The sequence below is a fragment of the Thalassophryne amazonica genome, chromosome 9 (assembly GCF_902500255.1).
Source record: "Thalassophryne amazonica chromosome 9, fThaAma1.1, whole genome shotgun sequence".
Taxonomy (NCBI): domain Eukaryota; kingdom Metazoa; phylum Chordata; class Actinopteri; order Batrachoidiformes; family Batrachoididae; genus Thalassophryne; species Thalassophryne amazonica.
Window position 1 is genome coordinate 80847554 of NC_047111.1, and position 17863 is coordinate 80865416.

At 45.5% G+C, this 17863-nt stretch overlaps 1 protein-coding gene across 1 annotated transcript; it reads right to left on the reverse strand.

Annotated features, from left to right (window-relative positions):
• Positions 1 to 1411: 1411 nt before the first annotated feature.
• On the reverse strand, positions 1412 to 17566 carry spag7 (sperm associated antigen 7). Its single transcript, XM_034178530.1, has 7 exons — positions 17432 to 17566; positions 11838 to 11905; positions 10714 to 10802; positions 4552 to 4636; positions 4363 to 4452; positions 3153 to 3309; positions 1412 to 1845 (listed from the first exon to the last, which is right to left on the reverse strand). Exons 1-7 carry the CDS (start codon positions 17553 to 17555, stop codon positions 1730 to 1732), a joined length of 729 nt encoding a protein of 242 aa, XP_034034421.1. The 5' UTR covers positions 17556 to 17566; the 3' UTR covers positions 1412 to 1729.
• Between the last annotated feature and the right edge of the window lie 297 nt (positions 17567 to 17863).

The window sequence follows — 17863 nt, forward strand, 5'->3', positions numbered from 1 at the left end:
TCACACACCATCATAAGTTATACAACCCCTGGCAAAAATTATGGAATCACCGGCCTCAGAGGATGTTCATTCAGTTGTTTAATTTTGTAGAAAAAAAGCACATCACAGACATGACACAAAACTAAAGTCATTTCAAATGGCAACTTTCTGGCTTTAAGAAACACTATAAGAAATCAAGAAAAAAAAGATTGCGGCAGTCAGTAACGGTTACTTTTTTAGACCAAGCAGAGGAAAAAAATATGGAATCACTCAATTCTGAGGAAAAAATTATGGAATCACCCTGTAAATTTTCATCCCCAAAACTAACACCTGCATCAAATCAGATCTGCTCGTTAGTCTGCATCTAAAAAGGAGTGAACACACCTTGGAGAGCTGTTGCACCAAGTGGACTGACATGAATCATGGCTCCAACACGAGAGATGTCAATTGAAACAAAGGAGAGGATTATCAAACTCTTAAAAGAGAGTAAATCATCACGCAATGTTGCAAAAGATGTTGGTTGTTCACAGTCAGCTGTGTCTAAACTCTGGACCAAATACAAACAACATGGGAAGGTTGTTAAAGGCAAACATACTGGTAGACCAAGGAAGACATCAAAGCGTCAAGACAGAAAACTTAAAGCAATATGTCTCAAAAATCAGAAAATGTACAACAAAACAAATGAGGAACGAATGGGAGGAAACTGGAGTCAACGTCTGTGACCGAACTGTAAGAAACCGCCTAAAGGAAATGGGATTTACATACAGAAAAGCTAAACGAAAGGCATCATTAACACCTAAACAGAAAAAAACAAGGTTACAATGGGCTAAGGAAAAGCAATTGTGGACTGTGGATGACTGGATGAAAGTCATATTCAGTGATGAATCTCGAATCTGCATTGGGCAAGGTGATGATGCTGGAACCTTTGTTTGGTGCCTTTCCAATGAGATTTATAAAGATGACTGCCTGTAGAGAACATGTAAATTTCCACAGTCATTGATGATATGGGGCTGCATGTCAGGTAAAGGCACTGGGGAGATGGCTGTCATTACATCATCAATAAATGCACAAGTTTATGTTGATATTTTGGACAACTGAAAGGATGTTTGGGGATGATGAAATCATTTTTCAAGATGATAATGCATCTTGCCATAGAGCAAAAACTGCAAAAACATTCCTTGCAAAAAGACACATAGGGTCAATGTCATGGCATAGGGTCAATGTCAATGAGCAGATCTGATTTGATGCAGGTGTTAATTTGGGGGATGAAAATTTACAGGGTGATTCCATAATTTTTTCCTCAGAATTGAGTGATTCCATATTTTTTTCCTCTGCTTGGTCTAAAAAAGTAACCGTTACTGACTGCCACAATCTTTTTTCTTGATTTCTTATAGTGTTTCTTAAAGCCAGAAAGTTGCCATTTGAAATGACTTTAGTTTTGTGTCATGTCTGTGATCTGCTTTTTTTCTACAAAATTAAACAACTGAATGAACATCCTCTGAGGCCGGTGATTCCATAATTTTTGCCAGGGGTTGTATATAAAATCTGCCATAATTATGCTGATAAACACCTGAATTACAGGATGCTGCAGTGTATAGCACGACTGAGACATAGTGTGTACACACACACACACACACACACACACACACACACACACACACACACACACACACACACACACACACACACACACACAAACCTGCACACTCACACAAACACAGTAGTAGAGAGGAATAGAACAGCGGCTGGCTCAGGAAGTGCTACCGCATGCTCCTGTGTCATCATCTCGCTTCTGCCGCTTCTTTGCTCTGATCTCATTCATGGCTTCTTCTATGGAGCGGGTGTCCCTCTTGTTTTCCACTGGCACTGGGACAGAATTTTATTTATTTTTTAACCACAGAAAGTTTCTGTGAAGGCTCTCAGTTGTCCAGGTGGTTTCCATAGTAAAGAAGCTTGAATCTTCGACTGGACTGGGTTGCTTGACGCGAGGACATTTCGCTTCAAATCGCAGAAGCTTCCTCAGCTAAAATACTTGCTCTGGTAGTCTGACTTCTGTCTTGACTCTTGTAGAGAAGAATAACGTGTGTAACGTGTTGAAGACACCCTACAGGTGCCCATAACTACAGAGGGAAGGGCTAAAGAACAACAACGTGTCCGGAAAGCCCTCACAGTATGTGGTTACCCACGATGGTCCCTGGATAAAGTGCAAAAGTCTCAAAGAACAAAGAGACCAGACAGACAGGAGACGGAGCCAAGAAGAAGAGGAGTGTCTCTCCCTTATTTAGCAGGAGTAGGGGAAAAACTACAGAGGATCTTCAGATAGTACAAAATCTCAGTTTACTTTAAACCTGTTAACACCTTGAGACAGAAATTAGTTCACCCTAAGGACAGGATCCCTAGTTACAAACAGAGCAATGTAGTGTATTCTATCAGATGTCAGGAAAACTGTAACAAACACTACATAAGTGAGACTAAGCAGCCGTTACACAAAAGGCTATACCAGCACCCCAGAGAGGGCACCGGTGGACCTCAGTCTGCAGTTCATCTCCACCTTAAAGACACTAACCACACGTTTGAGGACAAGGAAGTTAAAATCTTAGCCAGAGAAAGGAAATGGTTTGAGAGAGGAGTGAAGGAGGCATTTTATGTGAAACAGTTGAAACCCAGCCTTAACCGGGGAGGGGGTCTGAGACACGCTTTGTCCCCTGTTTACAATGGGGTACTCAGTTCAAAGCAGTTTCAGTCTTTTGTTCATGGTAATGAGTCATTCACATCATCAGGAGAGTCGTCAAGGGAGCCGTCAGGAGAGGCGTCCATTCCAACATTAGGAGGGACAGCTGCCCTGTCATTAGGAGGGTGCTAACTAGAGCACAATAGGTGCTAATTAGAGCTATTGTTTAGTCACTAGCCTATAGCAGTCTGCCTCTCGGTAGGAGGGGTCTGGTTAGATTTAAAACTCCAGCTTTTGTGGCTTCTGTTTATCCTTCTCTATAAGAGTCAAGACAGAAGTCAGACTACCAGAGCAAGAATTTTAGCTGAGGAAGCTTCTGCGATTTGAAGCGAAATGTCCTCGCGTCAAGCAACCCAGTCCAGTCGAAGATTCAAGCTTCTCTACTATGTTAACCACAGAAACAAAAAGAACAACTTGGATGTGTTCAGCATCGTGTACTCACCACAGCCATAAGCTCTGTTGGCCTCTAGCGTGCGTGCTGCATCTTTTGCAGATGATGTGCCGATGAGGTGACTGTATTTGTCTCTGTAGTTGGAGTTGGGACACGTTTCCAACTTTGTTGTCTGACTGTCGGCTGCTTTTTCCAAAGCAGCCTGCTCCTGCCGTGATGACAATAATGAGAAGTAAGATATTTTGCAGAAATGGAAAAAAATAAATAAATAAAATGGTATGGAGGAGACTGAGTTAACGAGGGGTTGCAGGAATGAGGGATTCAATTGCTTCTCCTCAGGGACCTGTGGTGGATGTTGCTCACTTAAATGCTCTGCTACGCACAATGACATTTTGGGTACCACCAGAAAACCTCTCACTTCTGTCCCCTACTGACTCCACAAGTGAGACAGCAACCCACCAGACTCTAGCACACACCAGTCTTAAAGACAGTGACACAAGACAACCTGGTTGGTGTAATTCAGTTTTGCGAAAAAACACAAACCTGGTTAATTCAGACTAAATATAACTCCTTTATGCCTGACCCCTTTCTTTGTGCTCAGGTTACACATAATGTAAATAGAGAATTGTAGCTGGACACTCTCCAAATGCATGTGTGCTGTAGAACGTGTGTTACAGATTATCAAGATATGGTCTATAGTTCTTCTACATGTCTACTTTCCCTCAACCTGCCTCACCTACAATTTTATCTTTTATTAAATTAAGGGTTTTGTGTACATGATTGTGGGTAAGAGTGTTACAATCTATACACCCTAGACAAACTTTTAATTGAAAAGTGTGCTGTAATATCCCTTTAGGAAGCTGCCACCTGCTGCAGCTATCAGTAAGTTACCTACTATACATAGTGACATTTGTTGCTAAAGAAAATTTGATAATTACTATATCAACCTCTGGAACAATACATGAACATGAGCTCAATAATTTGACCATGATACTGACCATTTTGTTCACACACATTTGTTTACATATGTAGGTGTGTCACTAACATGATGCCTGAATAAATAGCAGTTTTCACTACCAACACTACAAAGGCATAGTATCTGAACCCCCATATCACCCAAGATCTAAATCAAATAAACAGAATAAAAAAAAAAATGCTATGGAGACACTTTTCTCTCCCTGGCTGAGCTGCTGCTGCAATCTCTGTATTGGAGTTAGACAGTAAGCTAGGCCCAGAGAGTCCAGTAAGCCTTCAGGCTTACTCGTACTCTGCGCCTTTGTTCTGCCAGTTGGGGATCCCACTCCTTTCCTTTGCGATAAGCTTCCAGCTCCTCATCTGAAGGTGCAAACTCCTGCCACAATACACAATGAAAAACAGTCAGACTGAGGTATATTAGTTCCGTCATAATTTAAGAGCAAATGTACAAGGGGCATTAGAAAAATATCCAGACCTTCTTGAAAAGCATGACGTATCGGCTGTCCTCAGCCTCCCCGAAAGAAAAAGACGTCAAACCAGCCACTTCAGCGACATCATGCCTTCAGTAGAAATGAAATAAAGGATTACGAGGTGTAGCAAAGTATAAAATTCTTATTGAAATGTTTCAACACCATAATACGAGGTCTCTTAGATAATAAACCGACCCTTTTATTTTTTTTTTTAACTATATGGATTTGAATGACATGCGATTACACCAATCATGCTTGAACCCTCGTGCGCATGCGTGAGTTTTTTCACGCGTGTCGGTGACGTCATTTCCCTGTGGGCAGGCCTTGAGTGAGATGTGGTCCCGCCCTCTCGGCTGAATTCCTTTGTTTCACACGCTGCTCGAGACGGCGCGCGTTGCTTTATCAAAATTTTTTCTGGACCTGTGAGGAATATCCGAGTGGACACTATTCGAGAAATTAAGATGGTTTTCTGTGAAAAGTTTAACGGCTGATGAGAGATTATGGGGTGCTTCTGTCGGTGTAAGGACTTCCCACGGAGCGGGACGTCCTGCAGCGCTTCCAGGCGCTGTCGTCGGCCTGTTTCGAACTTAAAACATCCTAATTTAAGGCTTAATTCACCCAGGACATCGTGAGAGAACAGAGAAGATTCAGAAGAGGCCGGCATGAGGAATTTATGCGGACATTCCACTGTTTAAGGACATTTTTTTAATGAAAGACGTACGCGCAAATTCGCCGAGTCGTTTCCGTGACGACTCGGCAAATCTGTGTGCGCCGCGACAGGAAAAACACCTCCGTGTTGAAAACCATTTGTAGAATTCAGGCGGCTTTTAATGGCTTTCAACAAGTGAGTAACTGAGAAATTGTTTAACAGCTTGGGCATGTTCCAACTTGCCCGTTAAGATTTCCAACGGAGGTGTTTTTCCTGCCGCGACCCCCCGCGGTCGGGTCCAGCCCGACATGCGACTCTGCCCGCACGTTCTTTCATTACAAAATGACCGTTAATGGAATGTCCGAATAAACTCCTCATGCCGACTTCTTCTGAAAGTTCTCTGTTCTCTGATGACTTACTGCGTCAACAGAGCCTGAAATGTGGAAGTTTTCAACTTGAAACGGCGAGACGCTGCCGCCTCGAAGCGCAGATCGCCGTCAGGCGCCGTGGACCGTCCTTAAAGCGACACTACCAGACCAAAATCTCTCATCAGCCGTTAAAATTTTTACCGAAAACCAGCTGAATTTATTGAATGGTGTCCACTCAGTTGTGCCTTACAGTTTTGAAAAAATTTTTATCAAACAAAGCAACAGTCTCTGAGCCATTCCTAAACAATGAAAAAAATCGACGAGCAGGTGGACGACTCCTCACTCAAAGCCTGCCCACAGGCGAATGATGTAACCGACAGGCGTGAAAAAACTCTTGCATGCCCACGAGGGTTCAAGCATGTCTGATGTAATCACACGTGATTCAAATCCATATGGTTTTTGAAAAAATAATAAGGTCGGATACTTTTCTAATAGACCTCGAATGTCCATTTTTTGAAGCCAGTACTCTGCCTACTTCCCAGATGTCACAAATGTTTATAAGAACGCCCTGTAAATTGTTGCAGCCATTGAGTCTCCATTGTGTTTCTACGCTCATGTAGCTACATACGCAGTGATGTAATAATTCTACAAGTGTTGTGGTTGCAACATAGATTTTCACATTCTGTCTTGAGGACTCAAATCCTTACTCGACCTTGTCCATCAAAAGGAATTATAGCAATACCTGTACCTCCTCTTTGGGCTATCTGTGGCCTCTGCTATTGTGTTTTGGTTCTTCTGCACTAGCTCTTGTGTCACTAGTCTGGCTTGGCGCTTGTTGTCATTTTCTCCAGTGTCAGGTAATGACCAATCACAGATGAGCCCTGCACACAGCCCAGTCTCACGTTTTTTTTTCGTGCTCCCGTCACGAAATGAGTCAAATTTTCATGACAGGGTTTTTTTAACTCACTATTACTAACCCTACTCCTTCCCCCAACCCTAACCATAACCACCCCAACCCCTCTGCTTCACTTTTAATTTCATGCAGCTATCACGGAATGTATTAGAATGAATTTGTGCTGTTGTGACAAAAATGAGGCGCTTTTTGTCACAATATCACAAACCAATAGATTAATGTCCCCCTCTAGCTGCCACCTTATCATGAGATAAGATCATGAGATAGATTAGGCTTAAAAACTTTCCTTTTTGCTAAAGCTTATAGTTAGGGCTGGATCAGGTGACCCTGAACCATCCCTTAGTTATGCTGCTATAGACGTAGACTGCTGGGGGGTTCCCATGATGCACTGTTTCTTTCTCTTTTTGCTCTGTATGCACCACTCTGCATTTAATCATTAGTGATCGATCTCTGCTCCCCTCCACAGCATGTCTTTTTCCTGGTTCTCTCCCTCAGCCCCAACCAGTCCCAGCAGAAGACTGCCCCTCCCTGAGCCTGGTTCTGCTGGAGGTTTCTTCCTGTTAAAAGGGAGTTTTTCCTTCCCACTGTAGCCAAGTGCTTGCTCACAGGGGGTCGTTTTGACCGTTGGGGTTTTACATAATTATTTTATGGCCTTGCCTTACAATATAAAGCGCCTTGGGGCAACTGTTTGTTGTGATTTGGCGCTATATAAAAAAAATTGATTGATTGATTGATTGGTGGAGGAGTTTGCATACCCGGATGATCCTAGGAGCTATGTTGTCGGGGGCTTTGTGCTCCCTGTAGGGTCTCCCAAGGCAAACAGGTCCTAGGTGACGGGTCAGACTAAGGGCAGTTCAGAACCTCCATGACCAGTAAAAGATGAAGGACCGAGACGTCACCCGGTATGGCGGAGCCGGGGTCCCACCCTGGAGCCAGGCCTGGGGTTGGGGCTTGCGCGCGAGCGCCTGGTGGTTGGGCCTTAACCCATGAGGCCCGGCTGGGCTCAGCCCGAAAGAGTGACGTGGGCCCGCCCTCCTGTGGGTTCACCACCTGCAGAGGGGGCCATGGGGGTCAGGTGCAGAGAGGATTGGGTGGCGGTCGAGGGCGGGTGGCCCGGCGACCCGGTCCATGCTCACAGCCCCTGGCTGTTGGGACGTGGAATGTCACCTCGCTAGGGGGGAAGGAGCCTGAGCTTGTGTGGGAGGTTGAGAGATACCGACTAGAGATAGTTGGGCTCACCTCCACGCACAGCTTGGGCTCTGGTACCCAACAACTGGAGAGGGGCTGGACGCTTCATTTTTCTGGCGTCGCCCACGGGGAGAGGCGGAGAGCTGGGGTCGCATTGCTTATTGCTCCCCAGCTCAGTCGCCAAGTGCTGGAGTTCACTCCGGTGAACAAGAGGGTCTCGTCCCTACGCCTTCGGGTCGGGGACAGGTCTCTCTCTGTTGTCTCGGCCTACGGGCCGAGCGGCAGTGCAGAGTACCCGACCTTCCTGGAGTCCCTGGGAGGGGTACTAGATAGCGCTCCGACTGGGGACTCCATTGTTCTCCTGGGGGATTTCAATGCCCACGTGGGCGGCGACAGTGAGACCTGGAGGGGGGTGATCGGGAAGCACAGCTTCCCCGATCTGAACCCGAGTGGTGTTCAGTTGTTGGACTTCTGTGCTAGTCACAGTTTGTCCATCACGAACACCATGTTCGAGCACAAGGGTGTCCGTAAGTGCACGTGACACCACGACACCCTGAGCCGGAGGTCGATGATCGACTTTGTAGTCGTATCATCTGACCTTCGGCCACGTGTCTTGGACACTCGAGTGAAGAGAGGGGCAGAGCTGTCAACTGATCACCACCTGGTGGTGAGTTGGATCCGCTGGGAGGGTAGGAAGCCAGTCAGACCTGGCAGGCCCAAACGTATCGTGAGGGTCGGCTGGGAACGACTGGCGGAACCCTCTGTCAGCAAGGTCTTCAACTCCCACCTCCGGGAGAGGTTCTCCCAGATCCCGGGGGAGGTTGGAGACATGGAGTCCGAGAGGACCATGTTCTCCACCTCCATTGTTGATGCGGCTGCTCGTAGCTCTGGTCGCAAGGTCTCTGGTGCCTGTCGCGGCGGCAATCCCCGAACCCGGTGGTGGACACCGGAAGTAAGGGATGCCGTCAAGCTGAAGAAGGAGTCCTACTTATCTTTGTTGGTAGGTGGGACCCCAGAGGCAGCTGACAGGTACCGGCAGGCCAAGCGTGCCGCAGCCCGTGCGGTCGCAGAGGCAAAAACCCGGGTCTGAGAGGAGTCCGGGGAGGCTATGGAGGAGGACTATCAGTCGGCCTCGAAGAGATTCTGGCAAACCGTCCGACGCCTCAGGGGGCGGAAGCAGCTCTCCACCAGCACTGTTTACGGTGCAGGTGGGGAGCTGTTGACACTGACTGGGGATGTTGTCGGGCGGTGGAAGGAGTACTTCAAGGATCTCCTCAATCCCATCGTCACGTGTTCCAAAGAGGAAGCAGAGACTGGGGACTCAGAGGCGGACTCATCCATTACCCAGACCGAAGTCACCGAGGTGGTTAGAAAGCTCCTCGGTGGCAAGGCTCCTGGGGTGAAATCCGTCCTGAGTACCTTAAGTCTCTGGATGTTGTGGGGCTGTCTTGGCTGACACGCCTCTGCAACATCACGTGGCGATCAGGGACAGTGCCTCTGGATTGGCAGACTGGGGTGGTGGTCCCTCTGTTTTAGAAGGGGGACCAGAGGGTGTGTTCCAACTATATGGGGATCACACTCCTCAGCCTCCCCGGTAAGGTCTATTCCAGAGTACTGGAGAGGAGAATTCGACCGATGGTCGAACCTCGGATTCAGGAGGAGCAGTGTGGTTTTCGTCCTGGTCGCGGCACACTGGACCAGCTCTACATGCTCCATCGGGTGCTCGAGGGTTCATGGGAGTTTGCCCAACCAGTCCACATGTGTTTTGTGGATCTGGAGAAGGCATTCGACCGTGTCCCTCGGCGCACCCTGTGGGGAGTGCTCCAGGAGTACGGGGTCCGGGGTCCTTTGCTAAGGGCTATCCGGTCCCTGTACGACCGCAGCAGGAGCTTGGTTCGCATTGCCGGTAGTAAGTCAAACCTGTTTCCAGTGCACGTTGGCCTCCGCCAGGGCTGCCCTTTGTCACCAGTTCTGTTCATTATTTTTATGGACAGAATTTCTAGGCGCAGCCAGGGTGTAGAGGGGGTTTGGTTTGGGAACCACAGAATCTCATCTCTGCTGTTTGCGGACGATGTGGTTCTGTTGGCTTTGTCAAATCAGGACCTTCAGCGTGCACTGGGGCGGTTTGCAGCCAAGTGTGAAGCGTCCGGGATGAAAATCAGCACCTCCAAATCCGAGGCCATGGTTCTCGACCGGAAAAAGGTGCTTTGCCCTCTTCAGGTCGGTGGAGTGTCCTTGCCTCAAGTGGAGGAGTTTAAGTATCTTGGGGTCTTGTTCACAAATGAGGGACGGATGGAGCGTGAGATCGATAGACGGATCGGTGCAGCATCTGCATCTGATGCGGTCGCTGTATCGGACCGTCGTGGTGAAGAGAGAGCTGAGTAGGGGGGCAAAGCTCTCGATTTACCGATCGATCTACGTTCCGATCCTCACCTATGGTCATGAGATTTGGCTCATGACCAAAAGAACGAGATCGCGAGTACAAGCGGCCGAGATGAGTTTCCTCCGCAGGGTGGCTGGGCACTCCCTTAGAGATAGGGTGAGGAGCTCAGTCACTCGGGAGGAGCACGGAGTCGAGCCGCTGCTCCTCCACGTCGAAAGGAGTCAGTTGAGGTGGCTCGGGCATCTTTTCCGGATGCCCCCTGGACGCCTCGCTGGAGAGGTGTTCCGGGCACGTCCCACTGGAAGGAGGCCCCGGGGAAGACCCAGGACACGCTGGAGGGACTACATCTCTCGGCTGGCTTGGGAACGCCTTGGGGTTCCCCCGGAGGAGCTGGGGGAGGTGTGTGTGGATCGGGAGGTCTGGGCGGCTTTGCTTGAGCTGCTGCCCCCGTGACCCGACTCCGGATAAAGTGGAAGAAAATGGATGGATGGAAAGATTAATGTATATTTCGTGCTGCTGAATCACGACTTGCTGTGAGACTGGGTTGCTGCACAATGGTTTTTCAGCCCCGCTCAGAAGTACCTACCCCAGAACAGGGACTTACCCTCCCCAAAAAAAGTGTGTAAAGTGTTTGACACCAAATTTCCTCCATACTGCAGTACTCACAGTATACTCCGTTCGATCTTCCCCATAGGTTTGTACTTTCTTTTCTGCTGTGCACTGTCCTGGATAAAATCTGACACCTCTTTCTCCATCTAAACCAGAGAGGGGAAACCGCAGTCTAATTAATTTTTCATGTGATGAGCACCAGCACAGGTATGGTCTCATGAACTCTATTCTGTAAGTTCAAACTGAAAAACTACAAACACAGAGCACATTAAGAATCCTTATCACCTCTACCGAGAGCTGTCATTTTGAAGTCCCACTTGTCTGGGCACCTGGTAACTAGCAAAACCTTCTCAACACATTTCAGTTCAAATGGGTTCAATCTGGGAACAATCAACCTGTTTTTGATCCCCTATTTTTAAAATGATTTCTTCATGTTGAAAAATGCAGTGAAGGAAGATACATGACAAAGTCCATCCACTACGATTTAAAAGGATAACTCAAAAGCAATAAATGCTACAATCTTATACATGCACAAATTAAAAGGGCCTGTGTTAAGCCCCAAAACGTGAATCAGCTGCAAATCGTGAATTATCCCCAGACCGTTAACTGAAAAACGTGAATACTGAAAAAATATCTCCCAAAACGTGAAAGCAGGTCTCACAAAACTTGAATATCATTCATAATATATATATTTTCAGTTTTAGTAGTTTATGGGTTTCAGTTGAAGCATCAATTACTGCAGGAACTCTTGATCTCAAACCCTATCACTGTAAAAATGATGTTTCTGTTGGGGGTGGGGGGGGTCACTACAGCCGGTAAGGTGGTGAGCTGAGCACCGAGCATGTAAATCTTCATGTGGTGTGTTACCACTGGGTAAAGTTTCAATGAAATCCATTAAGCCGTTTAGTTGGAAAACACAAATGTCCAGTTATCTCCCTTTTATGATGCTGCACTTTAGTATTTTCCTTCATGCACATCTTCATATGGTTTACAACCACTGGGTGAAGTTTCATTAAACACAGTATAGGTGAACTTAAGCGTATGAGATGCATGGACAAACAGCCAGAGAGACGAGTATATACCCATACCCAGCCAAAGTTTTTGTTTGAAGGGAGTATAAAAAAAGCACCTTTGATATATTCTGAATGTATCCAATCAATATTCACTTGTTAATCACTCACCATTTTCCTGAAATCTGCTTTCTTCCGTTTCTCTTCTTCCTCCATCTTCCTGAGTCTTGCTGCTTGCTCTTAAAGAAGAAATATCCCCACGGGCAATGAGCTAGTATGTTTAACTGTTAGAACCTTTCAACATAACCTTCACTCAAAGTGCAAGGAGCTATAAATAACATTATTGTGAAGCTGAACAAATAAATAAATAAATACAGCAACACAGCTCCAGTCTGCACACAGATAAGGGCCAATAGCAACCTGATTTTTATATGTATGTAAACTGGAACACCCCCCCCCCCCCACCCGCAGGCGAGGCACCTCTCTTCTGATCACAGAGTGACACCTTGGATTGTGCACTGAAAGGACAGGGGGCATGGCTGGCGGTTGACATCTCTGGTCCTGGATGCCACAGCTGCAGAACACGTAGCATGTTCTGACGGACACTCGCATGTGTGTGCTTGCTGTCCTCACGTGGAAATACATTAAAAAAAAAATATCGCTTTTGCGACGGGCTGGAGAGCGCGCACACTGACAGGCTGTCCCAGCTGAAGCGGACCGTTAGTTCATGTGGACACGCAGCAGAAGATGTGCATGTCATGTCTGTTTCACAGGACACACGTGTCCTGCGAGCGGTGTGCCGCAGGACTATATGACAAGCCAACAGTGCAACAAATATGCCACTTTCAGTCACTTATAAACAGAAATAAGCTGTTTGGTCAGTTATCACGGCACTTTTTTCTCTTTTTTTTTTAAATACATTTATTAGTGATGTCAGTCTGACACCAAAGCTCCGATCCTTGCTTCAAACTTGAAGTTGCGTTCTCTTTGAACCACTGCTTTAAAACTTGCTTTGCGGCAGAGCAAATGACACAAGCAAGAACGTATGAAGTAGGGCTGCAACAAACGATTATTTGGGTAATCGATTAATCTGATGGGGTTTCGACACGGTTAATCGATTAATCGGATTAGCGGGGAATTTTTTAAAAAAATGTGCCAGGGAAACAATTTTTCTCTCTTTCCATCACTTTATTTAACAGTAAGTCCCTTCGGCTACTCCCTTGTTTGCACTCGGGGTCACCACAGCAAATCCAAGGTGGATCTGCATGTTGAATTGGCACAGGTTTTACGTAACTCCACTGATGCAACTCCACATTACATGGAGAAAGGTGGCGGGGGTTGGATTTGAACCCGGAACCTTCTGCACTGAAACCAAGCGCATTAACCACTTGGCCACCACCCCCTTCATCACTTTATTTAACAACAGAACATTGAAAACTTAAAATACTTGAAAATCAACAAATGTCAAATGTCCCTTGGTTGTTGAAATATAAAATAATAAAGAATAAAACAGTTTATAATAAAGAACAAAAATAATTATTTCAAATGGCATTGCTTTATCAAAGTGCTGAGTTGCCATAAAACAACACTGAAACATATAAATGTTATAAAATACGTATATGGTGAAAAAAGAGGTATTTTATTGCTGCAAATAAGTAATTAGCATAACCAGTTAACCATAAAACCTAAATCGAAAACTGTAGCCTGACTCACTATATGTGCAACATTCTCTGGATAACTTGTAAACTATGTGGTCATTTCACAATGACACATGTGACTCTATGTGGTCATTTCGCAATCCCACATATACGTCTCTCTCTCTCTCTCTCTCTGTACTTGAGCAAACTTTGGAAACATGAAGACTTTCAACAGTAAAATAAAGCCTATAAATGAATTTCTGGAGCTATACATCCAGAAGGACCTCGTTTTATGTGAAGACTGTCGGAGTTTTGTTCCGCTGCAGTGTCTGCGGGGGGTGGCACTTCTGCACAAACAGCCTGGCTGAATTTTTAAAAACTACTTGAGAGCACGGCAGAGTGTGACAGCGCTGTCAGAGCACTGATGGCGAGGTGTCGTTGTTCCACTGTCTGGGGAGAACTCGGTGTTATCATGTTTTCCGATTGTCCGCTGCGTGGAGTGTGGCAGGAAAAACCGAAGACGCTTTCTCGCGAGGTGCGAGAAGGATTTAAACATTTTAAACCAAGGAAAAAAAAAATGCGACTTGTCCAGTCGAACAACGATTTAGAACTTTTACTTGTCCAATCGCATTTCACACTTGTCCTGGACAATCGGCCAGGCGTTAATGTTAATGGTAGGACTTTGACAACATTAATAAAAAACTGTCGGTGCTGTTACTATTCTTTCTTTTTCTTTCCCTCTCTGCCCCTCACCTTGCTGCTCTGGGAGACGCGCAGACAGCCTGAGCCTCCCGTGCCATGCGAGGTCCGACTTGCAAATGTTGCAGTTAACAAACGTCTTTGCATTGTTTAATGTAAAGTGCTCCCACACTTTTAAAGTCTTAACTTTCTTTCGTCTACTTGCATCTGCCATATTCTAACTGTATAGTTGTACGAAACAGCATCTGATCTGCTCTGTGCACTGGTCGCCGTCAGAAGCGGCCAGCACCTTCTGGCGCCATAATCGCTCGACACAACGCATCAATGACGCAATGTGTTGTCAACACCTGTTGTAATCGATTTTTATCGATTTGTTGTTGCAGCCCTAGTATGTAGCAATGACTGCTTCAGTCCCGAATGAATCGCTTCATATAGCGAGATAATTCATTGACGCGAGACTTGCTTCAGGAAGCTTCTGCACTCCAAAACACACCTTAAAGGCACCCGTCACAACAAACAACATGTGAGTTTGTTGTCGGGGTTGTTGTTATCATTATCACTGCTTTTGGAGCAACATGGAGCCAACCAGGAAGAGAAGCCGTTCTCAAATGTGGGAACACTTTGAGCTGATCAGTCCTAATAAGGTGAGTACTTTATTACTAAACAGGCAACTTAAAAGGTAATAATGTAGCAGTTTGTAAGTTAGGTACAGTTGCATGTGCGGTTGTAAAGGCCGCATAAATATTGTTCAGCCAACAAGAATAAATGTGGATAAACATTTCTGTGGTCATTTCAGTACACCAAAGGATCCTCTGATCTTTGCAAGGGAGGTTCAGTCATGTATCTCTGAACTTCAATAGTGGCATCCGATGTATAATTCCTGTGAGCTCTTGTGTTTTTTCAAAAGCTGGAGAAGTTGTCAGCAAAAAAATAAATCGCCTGAGTCCACAAACAGTGGAAAAACTCTTATTCCTCAATAAAAAAAAAAACCTCTGAATTCCTATCCTCAAATTTCATGACAGTCTGTTACACAGGCACAACCCACTTTCCCTGCACCTATTTTGTGTCCTAAATAACAATCTCTGAATTCCCATCCCCAAAATTCATGACTGTTCTGAGTTACACAAGCACAGCCCACCTTCCCTGCACATACTTTGTTTCCTAAAGCACACCTTCTCTCAATCCCAGATACTAATCAACATACATACAATACTGAATCAGGTGAACATATTTTGACAGTGTTGTCTACTATTTCACCACTAGATGTCACTGAAATGAAACTTTGAATGAATGAACCCATGTTCAATACAATTGGCAAAGTGGTTCAATACTGCTTTATTCGTTCATTTGAGCATCACTAACGTTTATCGCTGCTGATTTTAGCCATTTCACACTCCTGTTATAAGACAGTTATTGCAGCGCAGTGGTAAAGTTTCCATCTGGTAATCAGAGCTTTTGTAATTTGCAGGTTCGAATCCCGTGGGTGGCATGTATTTTTCTTTTTTTTTTCCACAGCAGCTGCGCAATGTGGTTACACATGCTCCAGGTGCTGGCAGTGTGTTCCCGCTGTGCCGTTTTTTGCATGCTCGTGCACGACACCTTCGTGTGCACAAAACCGTTGCAGCATGATCCTTCACGCCTGCCCGTCGGCTCAATGTTTTTGTGGTTCGCTCATACGAGCTGTTCCGCCGTGATTCACCCTGATTTGTACTTATTCATACTATGTGTGAAGGGGCCCTCAAGGAAGACCAATGCCACAGCTAAAGGTTTGCTTCAGACAACAGAAGACCCACTCTCTTTTCAGACGGAGTGGGACACACTAAAAAGCTAGCTGTGCGGATGTCGAGCAAGAAACTGCCTTATCTGCTTTTCTTGCCTTACTTTCTCAACTTGTGACAATGTCTGAACTCAGATGGGATACTGTGACCTAAAGAATTTGCAAAGAAATCTCATCAAACACGAGCGGACCACTACTCACATTCAAAGCCAGAAAAGGCTCAAAACAGAGTCGAACAGGACTAATGAAGGACAACGTTCTTCCCCGGCAGTGATCTCCACTGAGACAAAGAGACTTTTAAAACTGAAGGAAGATAAGGAGACTTCCACAAATAAGTCATTGATGGTTTTGTTCAGAAAGAGTGCTACGTAGACTTCATTTATAAGTAAAGGTAAGTGCATAATAATGTTTTTTTAATTAAATGTGCATTTTTTTGTGTGCTACAGTTTGTATGTGTAAAGAATGTCGATTTTAAACATAGCCAGTTAACTGCTGCCAATCAAACGGTGAATGAGCTACTTTGTGGGGTTCATGTTTGTAAATCTGATTATGATGAAGTCAGTGCCTCACCAGACATCAAAATCACCGCACGTCATTAATCCTCTCCCTCCCAACTCTTCTGTATTTTGCTGCATGGTGAAACCGTCTGATAAGAACAATGATTAAGTTGTGCACATATCATTCATCACAGAACCTACTGTGGACAAACTGGATCTGCATGAATTACCGACCAATTCCCATTTAAGTCAAAATGAGAGCCTTGATACTGTCAAGACATGAAGTCCGTAAAATGTGTAAAAAAAAAAAAAAAAAAAAAAAAAAATTATAATTTTGCCTGGGCTGAAGAGGATTAATTACTGGTGGGGCTGATTTGTTTTCAAGAAGTGCAAACAGGTCAAGTTTAAATTAGCTTAACTGTGCAGACGGGAGGGAGACACCAATAGTACTGCAGTCGTAAAATCACATGTGCAGGCAAACATTAAGATCAAAATGTCCCACACATTAGTGCTCTATTTTTAGCAGACTCAAACGTGCGGTGCAAAATCCTCCTGTGACTCTCCTCTTAGCAGACATGTGAAGTGTTCGGCAACAACGACACCTCAGCTCGTATCGTCACTTCACTCCAGCGAAAACGATACGGAGCTTCGTTTCCAAATGAACTCTGGACCATCGACTCTGGTATCGACACAAGCTTCGGTACCTCGACACGATACGGACCAAACACTTGTACGCCAAGACAAACTGTCATGTAACCATTACTCCAAATAAAACTAAGAGCGCGCACACATTTGTTTTTTGTTTGCAACTATACATTTTCTGGTGCAACCAAACCCAGGCAAATATCTCGGCGCAAACTTTAACTACGAACTTTAAAATCGCTCGTGCACGGTCATTTGGTTTACTGGCGAGGATACTGAAGCATGGAGACGTTTAATAGTGCTTTGAGCATGACAATGGCACAGTAAAAGAAGGAGCTGTCTGCGGACGACAGCAGCAGCCCACAGAACGTGCGTTTCACCGATGCGGAGCTAAAACAGCAACGACCAATAACAACGCCACAAATATTCCCTCCCTCTGTCCTTATTGTTGTAGTTGCCCCTGTTTGACACTAAAATGAAAACGGGCTGATATACAACCAGCGCACTCGGTACCTCGGGCTTTACGTCGGCTTTCCTGGTCGCCGACTGTTGGAGGTTTTTCCATCGAGTTTAAGATCGAACCCAGGAGGTCCGCCATCTTGTACGGGGAAGCAGTGCAGCTGTACGGACTGCGCATGCGTGTAATACTGAAACCCCAGCGCCTCTATCGCCATCTGTCGGTGGTTATGGGAAAATCATGTGCAAGGAAAAAAAAAATCATCCTTCGACCTCAGTGTGTTCCATGATGAAGGTGGGAAAAGGGGATTGATTTGTATACATAATGTATGTTTATGAATGCAGTGGTAAGAATATTAACCTGAGCTGAAAGATTTAACAGTATCTTTCAATTAAAGGTGTCAGAGGGCTGATTCATACCCTCTGCGCTCTGCACACCACTATACAAATGTACAAGTAAATAGATATATGCCTGAAAGGGTGTTTTTG